Genomic DNA, 16,528 nt, shown 5'->3' with positions numbered 1-16,528 from the left:
TTTTCCAAATGTATGAAGCTATGGATGTCATTAACACTGGAATACAGATCTCTACATTCCAAATCTACCTGTTAAATGAACTCAAATTGATATGTACACACAGTGCTTTTTCTGGGCGGACACAGGGGTACGCATACCCCTAAACAGTTTATGAATCTTTGTACTTTTGTCCATTTACTGTATTTTTCCCAATTTGAACTATAAAATTGTGTTTTTCTTCCAAGTCAAAATGAATACCCCACAACATGTGAATTAACTTCAAAACAGGTTTGGACATTAAATAAGAATAGGAAGAAAATCTAAAAAAGGCTTATATTAAAGAAGGAGGAATACCATTAGCAGTTGGATTAAATATTCATTAATGTCAGTGTTTAACCTTTAAAAATTCAAAATAATGATTTTACATCTATAGTAAATAAATCTTTGATTCTCTAAAATATGCTGTCTCTCAACCTTCTTTGGAAATCTGATTGTAATTCAACAGAGGCACACATACTTGATATAAAAGAGATACTACCAGTATAATGGGGCCAGTTACATGCTCAGACTTTGCAGTGCTTTGAATTAGGGTATTTTGTTATTCAGACGGGGGTGGCTGCTTCAGTTTGCCTCATTATACTGTACACAGCTTGAGTTTTGTATACATCATATCACTATCACTACTGATGACTACATTTGGGGGTAAAACAGCAAGAATGTGTAAGCCACTGGACTAGAGAACAAGGAAATGCATTACTAATTCCAGTTCTTCGATAAGCACACTACTGTATTAAATGGGAAGTGGCAGTAAAATGTAATAGCTTTATTTACTCTTGTGAAAAAACTTGGACACAAGCAGTTACAAGCTTTCATTTATTTAATCACACAGCTATTTTAAAAACTAATATTACAAGCACCATGTTTATTATAATTTTAATATCATATCAATAAGAATTTTGAAAAGTTGCCTGAAAAGTTAAAGATAGGTAAAACTTTCATTTGCTTAAACAATCAAGCACTTTGATATTACATCTAACTTCAGTTATTTGCTAAAGAAGTTCACCTACTCATTGTCCAGGAAGTACATACAGACTCTGGTCAACAGGTCACACCAGCTAGCAGGCTATAGCCTGCTAAGATGTCATATTGTAATCTGACCAACTGAATTGTAAGAGGTTTATAGGAATACATTCCATGTTGTTTTATTTTGCTGAAGAGAAATAAGTAATCCACTCCTTTGTCTAAAAATGCCATTAGCTTGCAAGGGTTTGTGATAGTGCACTTTTTCTCTCATTAATTCTAAAATAGTTCCTGGCTTTTTGGGTGATGCAAGTAAGTAATGGTGAGGGGGGAACATCTGCCAGCCCTGCAATAGAAGAAAACAAAATTAGAATCAGTTCTAAGTTTTGCATATGGTTCCATATTGCCTTGAAAGTACAGCTGTCCAAAGAACAAAACAGTTTGGTGGGACCTGTCTTTTAAGGGTCACATAAGCCTTTTCTTTTAAACACAGCTCTTCACTTGGTTTATGCACTTGCCTTTTATTCTAGATCACTATAATAGTCTATAATCCTCTGTATGTTACACTAGACCAGGACTGCAGAACTGATGACCCTTAATTAGCCATGCTTACTACAACTCATAATTTGCCTTACTTACTAGACCTCATGGGGATTGATCCAATAGTTCCCTACCCCACACTAGGGGACCTTTAGTCAAGTTCAGCCCCTAATGTCTCCTGCTAGCATAGTTTGATACATTTCAGTTTCTCACTCCCCTGTGCAAGTCAAGCAATAGGAACTGAAGTACAAACATTCAGCTGCAGTGCTTAAGGGCTCTGAAGATGTTATGGAATCATTTGCCTGCATCTTAGCTTATGTTGGAATGTTGGCACAGCCAATATTCCTCAACTCAATTTTTTGGCATTTAAATACAGTAGAACCTATACTTACGACTGCCTCTACTTGGGCCCGATCCAAGTTGCGACCATGGCAAACCCGGAAGTAAATACCGGGTTTGCTGCGATTCGTGCATGCACAAAAGCGGCTGCCACACACAACAGCGCTTCTACCAGCGACCCGGATCGACTTATGGCCAGACCTGGAATTGATTACGTCCTAAGTAGAGGTTCCACTGTACTGACAAGTGAAGCAGAGTACATTTTGCCAGTTGTCTGATTATCAGCTGTCATTTAAAGCCTAAACCAGTTTTAAAACATTGAAAGATTAAAAATAAGTCTGGCAGCGGTGGTACTGAAACTCAGGAATTACTGCTTCTATGGAATCCTTATGCACCAGATAAGCATACAAAACATAATACTATGAGCGTGCATTCTCAGACACTGGAACACTTACCGGCAGGTGCTAGGGATTTCAGTGACTCTAAAAGATGAGGACTAGAAAACTTAACCATACATCTAAACGGGTCTTTATTGTTCAAGATACCATTTTCTTGTTCATTTCTGAATGTAGTCTCAAGCTGTAAGTCAAATCAATAAACGGGTTTATTAAAAAGCGCTCTTTGTAGCTTATAATAAGCCGATAATTATTTTTACAGTTCAAAGTGCTAAAACTACACTTTGTTTTCAGCCAACAGATTATTACACTCAGGATCCACTCAGAATTCAACAGTTATCCTTTCCTGCACCTCATTTTAAAAGAGCTTTATGCATTTTCTTTAAGAAATCGACAAACAGGAACAGCAACTTATGGAGAACTATATCACTCTGGTGGAATTCTACCTGTCTTGTACCACAAAACAAGCGTTACTTGGGCCTTCTGTCACAAAGACATTAAATAAAACAGGTTCAATAGATGTGCATTAAAAAAAACCAAAGAGTGCCCCCCTGTGGCAAATAGGCAACAATGCCTAAAACAGCCTCATTCATAGTTTTAAAGAACCCAAGACACCTGCAGCAATTTTGATTGCATTTTTATCACTGCACTAAGCTTCATATTCTAATTTACTGTCTCAGTATTGCTACAGTATTGGCTCTATTAAAAAGCATAAGAATTACTTCAGTCTCAGTACACTACCCTCTGCGGTTGTTGTGAATTGAGAAAAGTACTTTAACATTTCAAGACCATGATGTATCAATTACAACATCAAAGGAATATCACCATTCTGTATACAGGGTAATGATATGCATGCACGGCTGGAAATCCTGTGTGCATGTAAAATAGTTCATTTAAGAAAAGTAAGCCATTTAAGCCCAAGGTTTTAGACTGTATTTCAAGCAGTCTATACAGTATTAGAATGGACTCATGCAACACGGAGGAACAAATCAATACTCTTTCAGTTAGTACAATGAAATCTGCACGCTAACATTTGGCCTATCTTAAGAAAATTGCAGGGCTGCTGCAGAAATAGAAAACTTAGTCAATTATATGAATTTTAGGCCACAAACAACTCTAACTGAACATAGGAACTTACTTCTGAGTAAACAAATGGAATTGAAGTAGTAATAGAATAAACAGAATAAAAACTGAACTTGTTTGTGCATCTTACACAGGGGAGTACCTCCCCTGAGATGGTGCCTACCATATAGTTTCATGTATTTCTTTTAAATCTGATTAATGGCACTTTTTCAGTTGATCATATAGTCTTATTCAATTAATCCAAGTAGTTAACTAACACTTCAGCCCTAAGTATTGTTTTGTGCAAAAATAAATTCTATAGAATACATATACATAATAAATGTATATTTGTGCATTAAATTTATATAATATGCATTAAATATAATTTTACCTTGTATTGTGCAAACTCCAGTTTTGGCTGAGGACCATCACCAAAGGCTTCCTCATTAACTCTTTCAATTCTTTCCTTTTTAAGTTTATCTTCCTTTACTATATTTGGATCCACTGAAAGTACAGAACCATATAAAATCTCATGTAAAATGTTATCCTTTTCAAAGTAGCATTCAGAACTGAACAGAATTCCAAAGATGTAAAGGTCATTATGCAACAGAGTAAGACATACACACGCAGTTCACTGTTGGGTGCTTGAAGTACTCTATGAATTGTGCTGCAGTGCCCCCCCCATTCATTTACTCTATAACAAACATACTAAAAGTGAACAGATCAACACCAGAGAAAGCTATGAACTTCCAGCTGTGAGTTTAATGCATGCAAGATAAATATTAGCCACTATTTGAAATTTCTGAATATTTATTTAAATATTTTAGAAGATTGATAAACCTCTCCAACTAGTGCACAACTAGCTGAACCACTTCCTGTGCACACACAGGGGATATGGGCACCCCAAAACCGATAGTCATGTGGTAAACATGGGCCTCCTTACAATGGCCAGACTACTTAATATTTAAATAAACTGTTTTGCTATATAGAGTTTTAAACCAAGATATTATGGGTACCTCTTTGCAGAATGCAATTTCGTTCTTGTAGAGGTTGTGGGTGATGTGTTTGAAATTTCTGGAGGAGGGGGTCCATGGAGAGATAGAATAGTGATAGAACATTGTTAGTGTATTTTTGCCTCTAATGAGTGATTGTATGAAACTGCATAGCATTCAATGCTTGTCCTACTTAGAGAAGACCCACTGAAGTGAATGGGCATGACTAAATTAGGTCCATCAATTTCAATGGGTCTACTCCAAGTATACAACCAATATTCCAAGTTCATTGACTTAAGACCCAGTTTGCATGCCATGAGAAACTGTTAACTATATATTATGCTTAATGACTCCATCAGGGCTGTTTTGCTCCTCCTTCTAGTTTATGAAGAAACAAACCAAATCACTGACTTAGCATCACAAAACTGCACTCTGATTTATATTAAAAATGCTGACTTCTTGTTGTGGTTTGTTTAGAGGAAAACAAACCACAACCTCTGCTTTGAACATTAGACTAAACCAAGTATTTTTCCTTCTTGCCAGTGCTCAGTGAAGGACCCTTGGCTCAATTCTCTCTTCAATAACCATGAAATGTAGCCAAGAACAAACCTTGGCTACAGCTCATGGTTAGTGAACAGAGATCTTAACCACAAGCCGCAGTTCAGACAGCACATCAAGCCAAACCTTGGCTCAGCACAATAGCAAAAAGGACAGGGGAGGAGCAAAGTGACTTAGCAAGGTTCAGCTTAGCATGTAATGCAAAGCAGTTCAATGGCATATTTGGAGATTAAGTGATAACAGACAGAAATGATAAAAACTCAATAATGGCTCTAAAAGCAGGAGGGAAACTAATACTGGTCCTTATTATCTCTTCCTGGTTGTAAGACTGTACAGCTCTGTAGTACTATAAGCAATCTCTTTGAAGGAGAAAATTTCCTTACCTCCTGGGAATTTTAGAACCAGGCCTAAGATTTAAAAAAAACCCCAAGATTTGACTTAGAATAGTATACTTAAATAACTCACCTGGCTACATCGCTTAAGTAAAATATCTTTAAGCGAGTCTAAATAACGGCTTCGGAGGTCCATTTCATGGATGTCATTGTAACTGGCAGCTATCAGCAGGGCCTTTAATTAAAAATGAAGGTGCTAGTTTAGTTGAAGTTGAAAGAGTTGTTCCATTATTTCTGTTTTAGAATTGGAATTTGATATTGAATTTCAGAGTATATACCTCTGTAGCATATCATGCAGCTGAGCAGTAATTTCCAGTTGCTTGTTCATTCACTCTTACTAAATCTAAGTTTAGAAATTACCTTGAAGATGACAGAAAAACAAATCTTTACCAGACATAATGTATTTACCTGCAAAAGTAACGGTTTGCAGCTCTTATTTCTAGAGCTGGATATGAACACATAAGGAGTCTGTGAAATGTAAGCTACATAGGATGGCTTGTATTGGTTGGGCTTTGTATACTGTGTTCCCCATGCAATGCGAATCCAAATTGCATTGTCTTCAAACTCTTTAAAGCTGATAGTTACCTGAAGTAAAGATAAAGGAAAAATATATATTGCAGTCTAGCTGGCAGAAGTGGGCACTCAAAGTACTGAGAACCCTATATTTAAAGGCCAGGAAGTATAGACACCCTTGTTTCTTATATGTGTGTTACAAGAGGCAGCAAACACATCATGAACTACTTTAACACAATGGTTTCTACAATGTATACAAAGAAGTTATGAGATATGAAGCACACCTAATTACCTTCCAATATGATACTAAATACTGCATTATTATTTTTTTTAAAAAAACAAACCCAAGGATCACTGCTAAATTGGATAGATGGTAGACATTTCTCCATTTAGTTTCAAATTACTATAAATTTACATTATTTTTATACAACAGGATAACAAAACATTTAAGAGAACCCAAAATATTAGCATTGTTTATGCTCACATTTTTCAAAGCTGACTGAAGACTTCTTTTAAATTTCTTTTTAAAATCTGCCAAGTCAAAAATGTCATATTCATCACCTGCCAATAAAATAAAACATTTTAAAATAAGCTTCATTCCAAACATAACTTGCATTATTTTAGTTCAATCATGCAAAATACCAAATTATTTATTATTAATAATTTTAAAATCCTGCTCTTTAGTTTAAAAACTTTTCTGAGATGGTCTCATATCCCTGCCCTCAGGAATGCAATCAAAAATATGAAATACAAAACGAAAAAGGGTTGGGAGAGAAATAAAATTTAGTCACTGTTTCTCAGTTCTTATAATGATCACCAGGAATTCAAGGAGAGAAGGTGCCAAAGTTTCTGATCTTCCAGCAGAGTTTATGGAAAGATCCTGCAGTACCTTCTCCTATAGGATGGAATGGCTGCTGTAGACAATAGTTCTGGAAAGGGCATAATAAAGTTGCTCTTTCCACAAAGCAAGTCTAGAGCTGGTGTAATGAAAACTAATCTGCCACCCTGGCTGGCATGAGTTGGTGAGGCTTAGAATATGGTGGTGGATCCATACATACACACATCCCAGTAAGATTGCTCTGTTCATTTCCTGGGGGAAATGTTTTATTATGGAAGGAAGAAGTATATCTTGGCCTTTAAGTAGCATTAAGAAAAACCCAACCCTTTGAGCTCTGCTAAACAGTCAAAGGTCTGCAAGAAAAACAGCAAAATTTTAGAGGTTTCCAGCAAGTTTTATAAAATAGCTGACATAATCCACTTTAAAGTGAGGATAAGCAAAACAAGACTATAACAGATAACTGGGCACTACACTTATTTATATAATGCTTTTGATAATTATAAACACTTACCACCTTCTTTTGTCATTTGATAAACAGTCCAAAGCTTTTTGTCCCTGTATGTGTAGTTGTCTGAGGAAAAATATTTGACAATAAACAGCATTGCTTATTAACACAAGAATCCATAATTGTTATAAGCTAGCAACTCCTCCCTACACAATACAGGAATTTCATATTTCATTTTGCTGATTAGTCAACAGTTTTGCTCTTTGTTACAGAAAGGATGGCTAAGTTCTGTATGCTTGGGAACCGATATCTATTACACATTCTGGAGATTAGAACAATCCAACCCAACCCTTTTCATGGATGATCAGTTTCCATATAATAAAACTGGTTCCACCCAACAATTAAGAGCTTCACAGAAATAGGACATGTGTTTTCAAATGGTAAGATATAAACAGATTTCCAAATAGTGCAGATACATACTATTCTCATTGGCCACATTTGCAGATAACTCGAAGTCATACATTTTGGCTTACTAAACAATACTGTACATAGATACTCCCACTTTCCTCATCCCTTCATGCAGCCAAAATTTACTTCCCTAACAAGTATAATTGTCAGCAAATTTTAATATAATTCTGATTATATTTGCATAGGGCCATTTGTGCCCAAAATTTCTTCAGGAGCCAAATCCAACCTGCAAGTGACTAGTTGAGTTATTTCTTCTTATTGTTATTTCTACCATAAAGCAGCTTACAAGAAATGTGAATACAATAAAGATCAAATATTTACCCAAACATTTATTCCAAATTATGAGAGGAGGAGAAATTATGGTTCCTTAACTTGACATTGGATATAGATTCTTTCAACCTCCATTTACTTTTCAAAAATTGAAGCAAACTAGAAATCAATGCATGATCTGGGGTACTGTAGTTACATTTTAACATTTCACAATGTAAACTATAAATAGCTGCAATGTAAATGTTTACCAAATACTACTGATTTCAGATCACAATGGAATTTAAACCTTCAGATTCTGACAAATATTCAAGCTTGTATTTAGTGAGTTATGCAAATACCATTTAATAGTACTGTAATCCTATAAACACTTGTGGCAGTAAGCCAAATTAAACAGTGACACTTGTAAATAAACAGAGGATTAAGTTGAAAAGAGCATCCTATTTCCTTATCTGGCTCTAAATGTAATTCAAGCTTGATTTATTTTTTCGACAAGACAAATATTAATCTAATCAAAAGGAAGTGCTGAGTGCTTAACCAAAATCTAACTGGTTTATACCAAAACAGAAACTAATCACAACAACAACAAAATATAAGAAAACAATTCACTTACAAATTATGTCTAGATCTGCTGCATGCTGGATAGTTGCATGGTTTTCCTTCAAGACAATAAGAACAACTAATCAAAAAATTTAGACGATATTATATAGGCCCAAATTGCATACAATGGCAAGCCACGGTTTCTTCCAAATGTACTGGTGCATGCTTCACACCAGCCCCCTCCCCTCCATGTTATGTTAGGAGAAAACAAAGTAGAACAGTGACCTTGTATTACTTGCGAACCAGCATTAGTGGTTTGTTTTCTCTAAACAGGTAAGCAAATGTGTGAGCATTCGTTCCCACATAAAACCAAGTCTATGCCCTGATTTGTTTTCTCCAAGCATGGAGGAGGGGGTGGATGTGAAAGAGCTGTGTGCACCAGCATGCTACTCATTCACAGTAAAACATGGTTCATGGCTTACTCTTATGTCCAGATCTGGTTAAAAACTGCATTTGTATTAAAATAACATTGTTTCATTATTAAGCGCTGAACCTGTAAAATCTATTAGTTATTCATTAGTTGCTTCATTGACAAGAAACTGGGGGCACTCCATCACAGATGAACAAGGGCTACAACAGTCATGGATTTTGTTGAAATTCTGCAGAATCATTATACAAATAAAAATGTATCTACAGCCAAAGTATCCCTGAGCCTCACTGCAATTGCTTCAAGGTCACATTTCCCATACATGTACAATTTGTAACAGACTGTCAGCGGGAGAGGTTTGTGACCCTGTCCCCAGGGTTCCAGTTACACAGTGCTCAGATTTCTGGATTAGGTGCTAAAAGGAGCTCCATCACATTGTCCTGCTATACTCCAGCACTGGAGCAAGAAGATACAGTATGCTCTAGTTCTCAGAACTGGAACAAGAAGATATGCACCCCAAAGGCCAAAGCCAGTGCTATTTTCTACATCAGTCTTCCTTAAACTCGGTGCTTCAGATGTTTTGAGACTACAATTCCCATCATCCCTGTCCACTGGTTCTGCTAGCTAGGGATCATGGGAGTTATAGGCCAAAAAAACAACTGTAGGGCTGAGTTTGAGGAAGCCTGTTCTACATCATTGCCCATGCAAGGAATAATAGTGACAGAAAAAAGATGGGGTATAAATGTAAGAATAACGTGCCCCCCCAAATGTGCATTCAAAATTCTCTCACTGCAAAGACCACTACTTTTCACACATGCTCCCAGGTGCTTACATCACTGCCTCATCCTCTTATTTGGGTGAAGACATCACCAAAGGTCTGGTGGGTCCTCTATTAAAGGCACTTGAGAAAGATTTCAGTATTAAGAGACCAACTCCTATTAAAAGTAATTTTAAAACACAGACCACCAATAGTACAGTCATAGTACTTAAATAGTATGGTACTATGTTTCCCAGTAAGCATGTGTTTTATTTTATGCAGAAAAAACACTGACATCTGTACAAATTTCACAATGATCCTTCCAATACTGTTCTCACCTCACATAGCCGAACTACTTCTTGGGACACATTTTCCTTTAGCTGATGGATGTTTAAAGACTGAAGCTGAGTTTCAGACAGAAACCCCCATGTGGCCAGCATTTTCCCCATTTCGGAACGTGGGATTCGCAGCACAGTTCTTCTAATGTATTCAGCTACTCTCTCATCCATAATGAAGACCCTTCAAAATAAAATAGAGCTTAAATATTCAGATACATTACACCAGGCATCCCCAACCTTCGGCCCTCCAGATGTTTTGGACTACAATTCCCATCATCCCTGAGCACTGGTCCTGTTAGCCAGGGATCATGGAAGTTGTAGGCCAAAACATCTGGAGGGCCACAGGTTGGGGATGCCTGCATTACACACTGAAGATAGAAAGCATGCAGCAGCTGTGAAAAAGGTAAATCCAATACAGTATTAAGAATTAGTAGGAAAGGGATTGAAAATAAATGGCAAGAATTGAAATGCTACTATAAGTATTTGCTGCAGCCACATCTGGAATCCTGTTACAAGTCTGTCTTCATCTTAAAATGGTATCACGAAGCTTCAAAAACCCCAGCCACAACCCTAAAATAATTACAGGTTTGAAACACCTTCCAAACAAGAGATGAGCTAAAGTTTTAGAAGCTTAGGAGTTTTGAAAATATAATTAAGAGGGTAGGATAGTAATATTTACAAAATTATGTTGGCAAAAGTATAGGTGAGAAACCTCTCAGTGGTATAGCTACATATTCCCAAAATTCAGGATAATCACAACAAATTTAGATCTTCATCACTTGATATTTTAAGGTCTAGTCATACTATAAAGTAGAACCTACTGTGAATCAATCATCCTATCCACAACAAGTAGATATTAAATACTTATTTTCTCCTGTGTTTTGGCTACATCAGCCTGCTTCAGAAGCCAGTTCAGGACACACTATTACAACAGGGGTAATCAGTGTGGTACCTTCCAGATCCTATTGGACTCCATCTCTCATAAACCCTAGTCAGCACTGCCAATAGTCAGGGATGGTGCAAGCTGTAGTTCAATTACATGTACATTCTATTTTTATCTTGCCATTCCTCCAAATACATGTTCCCCTCATTTTATCCTCACAACCTCTGTGAGGTAGACCAGGCTGAGAAAGGAAGTGACTGCTGCATGGTTACTCTCCGTGAGCTCTGTGGATGAATGAGGATGTGAATCTGGGACTATCAGATACCTGCTTTTAGTCTGGCACTGTGCCACTTTATACTGGCTTTTACTCTTGTGAGAGCAGTGCAACATAATCGTACACTGGACCCTACTTTCTTCTGAGAGTTGTTGGAAGAAATATTTTTGTAAGAGGGTATTTTGTTTTTACAATCAAGTTGTCTATAAATGTTATTGAATATAAAAATGCTTGAAGTATGCAAAATAACAGAGCGTCTCCGAGCATCTTGGTAGCAAGAGCCCATGGGGTCCTAGGCACACACATGGGGTCTGTGTCCCTTTGGGGAATAGAAGACATGGCAGAGAATGTCATGCTTTAAGAAATATGGTTTATTCACCTATTTACACCTTCAGTCTGAATGGAGGAAGTCCAGATTTTACACCATAGTCATTCCAAAAGGTAGCAGAATAAGTAGCCTGCAGCCAGCACACTCCAAATGATGGATCTCAGCTCTTTTATCCTTCTTCACCTAGCCCTCCCCCAGAGCTGTTACCCTGGCAATCTCCCAAATCCCGGTCTCAGTTCACACCTGGGGGCAAGAGAGAAGTTTTGTTGTCTTGTTAACTGCCTCTATTGTACCCTTGACAGCCATAGCTCCGCCAGGTTGGTTTGCATAAGCCAGCCCAGGAATTCCCTGCCTGGCACAGCTGTGAAGTTGGTGTCTTAATCCACATCCCATTTAATCAAACTCCTAATAGTTATTTATTCCTAGAGTTTGGGGGGATCCCCCCAGATCTATAACAATTTGGAAAATATCCTCATCAATGAGCAGCAGCATTCTCCCCACTCCAACCCACTTACTGACATTACTTTGGGGATTACGGAGCGGGGCTCCTATGCCCTTTATTCCTGCTGGCTGGGGCTGATGGGAGTTGCAGTCTCAAACACCAGGAGGGCTCGACATCCGGCACCCCAGGCCCAAAGGCCATGACTCGGGTTCAAACCCTCTCGGCCACGAAGCTCTCCCTGGCTGCGACTTCCTCTCCCGGCCCTATCCTACCTCACAGGGTTGTCGCCAGGACGAAATGGGGATCCCACTATGTTAACGGCCGCCCTGAGCTCCTCGGAGGAAGAGCCGGATAAAAAATAAACTGACTGATTTACAACGTACCGTTTCCCCGGCTCGCTTTCTTCTGAGGGAAAAGGGCAGCCCCTGTTACCTCAGCGGCGCTCCCCCACCCTCAAGTCGAACTTACTCGGCCCCGTCCTTCCCATCACTGGCGTTCAGCCGCCGCCTCTTTGCCATCTTCTTTTTCGGCTTACCAGCCCCTCACGACTGCCGCGGACGCCAAACCGTCCCCTCAGCTTTGAACCAGCCAATCAGCTGCCGCCTTCTCGTCCGCCAAAGCCAATCATCGCCCTAGCGGTGCCACGCGCCGCGTTGGCGGCTGCGCAGAGCTCGAACCGCGATAGTCAACAGAAGCCCCCTAGCGTTCCTCGTCTCTTGTTCCGATTGTGCCAGCGTTAGTATAGTGTGCTATCAGCTGCAGCAGGAGAAGAGGCGAGGTTTCCGTGTGACGGAAGCGGTCAAGAAACAATAACTTCCGGGTCTGAACGAAGCTTACATCCGGGTTTTGCCCTTTCTTTGAATTTCCGTCTGTTCCAGGCGTGCAGGGAGTTTGGCAGAACTTAGGTAGGTAGGTGTGAAGCGGGGTCTTCAGTAAGCGGGTGTTTGTGTGACTTTGAGCGAAAATGTGAGAGAGGAGGAAGAATAAGAATGGCAAGGATGTTGAATTCTGTTGACTGCTCGTTTATATCTATTGTATTATATCATGGGGAAATTATGTAATGTATATATGTAATATAAGTTGAGTTGTATCTGACCAAATCATATTCAGCGCAGATCCATTGAAATTAATGGAGTGGAGGGACACATTTATGCCATTCATATCTCCTCCAGCCCAGCGGAATGGGGAGTAGTAATATTTCTGGAATTTCAGTTCTTTAGTTGTTATAGCAAATCAGGATTTTTTATTGATTGATTGATTGATTGATTGATTGATTGCTGTTTAAGAGAATAAGAAGAGCCTGCTGGATCATGGCCTGTATATAGCATAACATCATTTTCTCTCAGTGGCAAACCTGTGGGAAGCCTGAAAGCAGGATCTGAATGGAGATCCTTTGACAGTGGAGATGGAACCCAGCCGTAGGTAGCCTTATTCAACATGAATTTGCTACCCATGTTGATGGTATAGTTTTATAGTTCCATAGTTTTAACTGTGTGCTGTGCTTTTATAAAACCCAGTCTTAAAAAACAATACTGTATGCTGTGCGAAGATGTACTTTCAGTCCTTTTGTTCTTACATTTATGTATTTTTCTGTATACTTTGAAAATGGATTAGATTTATGATGTGTCCGTATGCTAGTATGTTCTCACTAAAAATGTGATTAAAAACAATATTAGGAACAGCAAAAAATCTCAAACTAGGCTTTCTCACTGCATTGTAGTGTTGTCCTAATAAAGCTCTCCCCTCCCTTGCCATATTGTGTTGGGAAATGGGTAGCTATGCTGGATTAGTATTTTTACCTTCTATTGTTCTTTTATTGACTATGATTTTATATACTATAAGCAGGCTTTGGTGGGAGAGGGCATTCTCTGTGCCAGCCCCTTAGTTGTGGAATTAGCTCACCACAGAGGTGTGTCTGGCACTTATACTATATAGTTTCGATTGTATGTTGAAGATACATCACTTTACCCTCGCCTTTAGCACCTGAGCTATGTATTTTTAGGACCCACCCAGTTCTCTTGACTGTAATTTGTTTGTAATATTGCTATAATCCACCCTGGGACCTTACTGTGAAGGATGGCTAAGAAATCAAATCAACAACAACACTTTGTGCACCACATTCTGCAGTATGACTGGCTTCTGAAACTGTAATTTTTGTGGAAAAGGTTGGGATCTTAAAGTAGCTTATGGTGTGGCTAAACCTTGTATATTGAACAAAAACTAGCCTATGTATAAATTTGGGTCACTCCGAGCTTTCCGGCAGCAGAATTCTACAAATGGAATAGAAGCACTGTTTGAATGAATGAATTTTATAGTGGTGGTTACTAGAAAAGCATCTTAATAGTTATGCTTGCTTTTCTTGGCCATGGCACCACCTTGTGGTCATTCTTATATACACTTTGTTGTTGTCCTGTGGGTTGTATATAGCTTCTATGTGCATTTAAATAGAAACCAACTCACAGCCTGCTTTTAGAGAGAGAAATATAATGGTGCATATTAATCACACCAGGACTGGAAGTTAAATCAGGCTTGGCGGAAGCTTTCCTACATTTATGCCATTTTCAGTGAGAAATGATCCCATCTTCCTTAAAAACTTTTACTAAAAACTCTTGCTAGTTAGCAAACAGTTGCTATGTAAACCTGTTCACCCACAGCCATGTCAGGTTTTCTGCAATCCCTCAGAGGCTTTTTTCACACTTCCCATCTTTAAAGTGTAGATTTTTCACGTCTAACTATTCATTTGTAATCTGCCTTTCTTGTTTCTGTGGTGAAAGGAGCAAAGCCTGGCTGCTGCTGTAACACTGCTGGCTAAGTAACAATTGTGCTGCACAGTGAAATATCACAATACAGTACTATGTAAGTCTGACACCAGTGACATGGAGTACAAATTCTTTCAGTACTTCCTTTTCCTGTGGAAGTTTTTCCATTTCATAATTTCGTTAATAATGATTAATGCATGGCAACTGTGAAGATATACAAGGAAATCTTGGCAGTTCAAAGTGTTTAGCTTCGTTTACCAAATACAAATAAAATAAGCATGCTAAATTACATCACCCTGTAGGACAACAGAAAATGTTCTGATACAGACTGAAAAATTATCAATACAAATTTTCTGTAATACCCATATCACCGTCTGAGGCATGCAGTTTTTAAAAATAATTTTTGAGTTGTATAAGTCTGAGGGGTTTCTGTATTTCTGCAAACTCCGAGGTTCCTCCAAGGTGCCTGACACTTCTTCTGTATGTGTGTGTGTGTGTTTGTGGTGTCACTTAAGCCACTTAAAGAACCTGATTTGGAGAAGGAGTTCACTATTAGCCCATTTTGTCAAACCTATATACTGAGAGTAGACGGTTAGGTCTCCTTAGGGGACATGAAGCTGTTCCATTCATTCTGTAAGAGAGTAAAAAAAATCCTGGCAGCCTACTATTTATTGAACAGCGCTCCCTCCTGAGGAAGAAGAGAAATGCCATTTCTGTGGGGGCTCCTTAATATCCTGAGGTTAAATGTATTGAGCCGAGATAATGCTGCTTTGTGATCAATATAAATAAATCATCTCTTGAAGTTTGACAGAACAGTCTTGCTCATTTTCTTCTGCGAACTCAGTGGTGCAGAATGATTTGACTGTGGAAAGAGAGAATGGTTAGAGCAAGGCACTGGCATAATAGCTCAGTAGCAGAGTGCAAACAGACATCTGGGGATGAAGCTGTGTGTGTATATGTGTATATGCAGTTGTTGTCCCTCCCCCTTTGCTTTGTATGATGAGGAGAGGGCGATGCAGCCACTGCACATGTGTAGATGCAATGCAAATAATACTTGCTCTGATACACCACTAATTATCTGAATATAGGAAGCTGCCTTATACTGAGTCAGGTCAATGGTCCATGTGGCTCAGAGTACTGGGCAGTGGCTCTTGAGGGTTTCAAACACAACACATTCCCAGTTTTACCAGGAGATGCCAGGGACTGAACCTGCAAACGTCTGCGTGCAAAGCAGATGCCCTACCACTGAATTACAATACTTCACTTGTCAAAGGCTAAAAATCTGCTAGCTCAGTATTGTCTGTTCTGGCCAGCAGTTGATCTCAGGGGTCTCAGACAGAAGGCTGCCTTATATCACATCAACTTGTTCATTCATCTAGACCTGTATTGTCTATACTGACTGGCAGTGGCTGTCTAGGGTTCCATGTGGAGTTTCTCCCAGCCCTACCTGAAGATGCCAGGGATTGAACCTGAGACGTTTTTCATCCAAAGCAGACATGCTACCACTGAGCTATGGCCCCTTTCCGAATTTATTTCACTACTGTTTTATTTTGCCTTTTTCTTGAGCAGCTCAGGACAATACGCAGAGTCTCCAGCTTAATTTTATCCTCACAGCAATCCTGAGAAGTATGTGTGGCTGCGAGAGAGAACTGGCCCAGGGTCACCCAATTAACTCTATGGCCAAGAGAGGATTTGAAACTGGGTCTCCCAAGTCTTAAAAAGGTAAAGGTAAAGGACCCCTGACAGTTAAGTCCAGTCGCAAACGACTCTGGGGGTGTGACGCTCATCTTGCTTTACTGGCCAAGGGAGCTAACGTTTGTCCGCAGGCAGTTTTTCCGGGTCATGTGGCCAGCATGACTAAGCTGCTTCTGGTGAAACCAGAGCAGCGCACAGAAACACCGTTTACCTTCCTGCCGGAGTGGTACCTATTCATTTACTTGCACTTTCAAACTGCTAGGTTGGCAGATGCAGG

The 16,528-nt window shown here is 39.0% G+C and overlaps 2 protein-coding genes across 6 annotated transcripts in view; one reads left to right on the top strand and one right to left on the bottom strand.

The window, feature by feature from the left end:
• The window catches only part of CMC2 (C-X9-C motif containing 2), a 32,063-nt gene that overhangs the window by 6,065 nt on the left and 9,470 nt on the right, over positions 1–16,528 (top strand). Inside the window, exon 1 of one of the 4 annotated variants that reach the window (XM_081920465.1) lies at positions 12,560–12,702. The exons of 1 other annotated variant lie outside the window; for it this stretch is intronic. The gene's annotated coding sequence lies outside the window, so the exon portion shown is untranslated. Of the gene's footprint in view, positions 1–12,559; positions 12,703–16,125; positions 16,279–16,528 lie in introns of those variants that run through there. 2 more of the 4 variants (XM_081920462.1, XM_081920463.1) reach the window with 2 other exon arrangements.
• On the bottom strand, positions 836–12,422 carry CENPN (centromere protein N). 2 transcript variants are annotated; one of them, XM_081920400.1, is made up of 11 exons: positions 12,266–12,422; positions 9,871–10,051; positions 8,422–8,467; positions 7,140–7,199; positions 6,275–6,351; positions 5,686–5,862; positions 5,351–5,452; positions 4,352–4,409; positions 3,727–3,839; positions 2,334–2,457; positions 836–1,345 (listed from the first exon to the last, which is right to left on the bottom strand). In XM_081920400.1, the coding sequence occupies exons 1-11, from the start codon at positions 12,313–12,315 to the stop codon at positions 1,233–1,235; spliced, it is 1,101 nt and encodes a 366-aa protein (XP_081776526.1). In that variant the 5' UTR covers positions 12,316–12,422; the 3' UTR covers positions 836–1,232. The 2 variants fall into 2 exon arrangements, with proteins under 2 accessions (XP_081776526.1, XP_081776527.1); XM_081920401.1 differs by having other exon boundaries at positions 12,181–12,336.

Source organism: Podarcis melisellensis (genome assembly GCF_964234715.1).
Source record: "Podarcis melisellensis genome assembly, chromosome: 8".
Classification (NCBI taxonomy): domain Eukaryota; kingdom Metazoa; phylum Chordata; class Lepidosauria; order Squamata; family Lacertidae; genus Podarcis; species Podarcis melisellensis.
The sequence above is the reverse complement of the archived record's forward strand: the minus strand, read 5'-3'. Positions and strand labels throughout refer to the sequence as shown.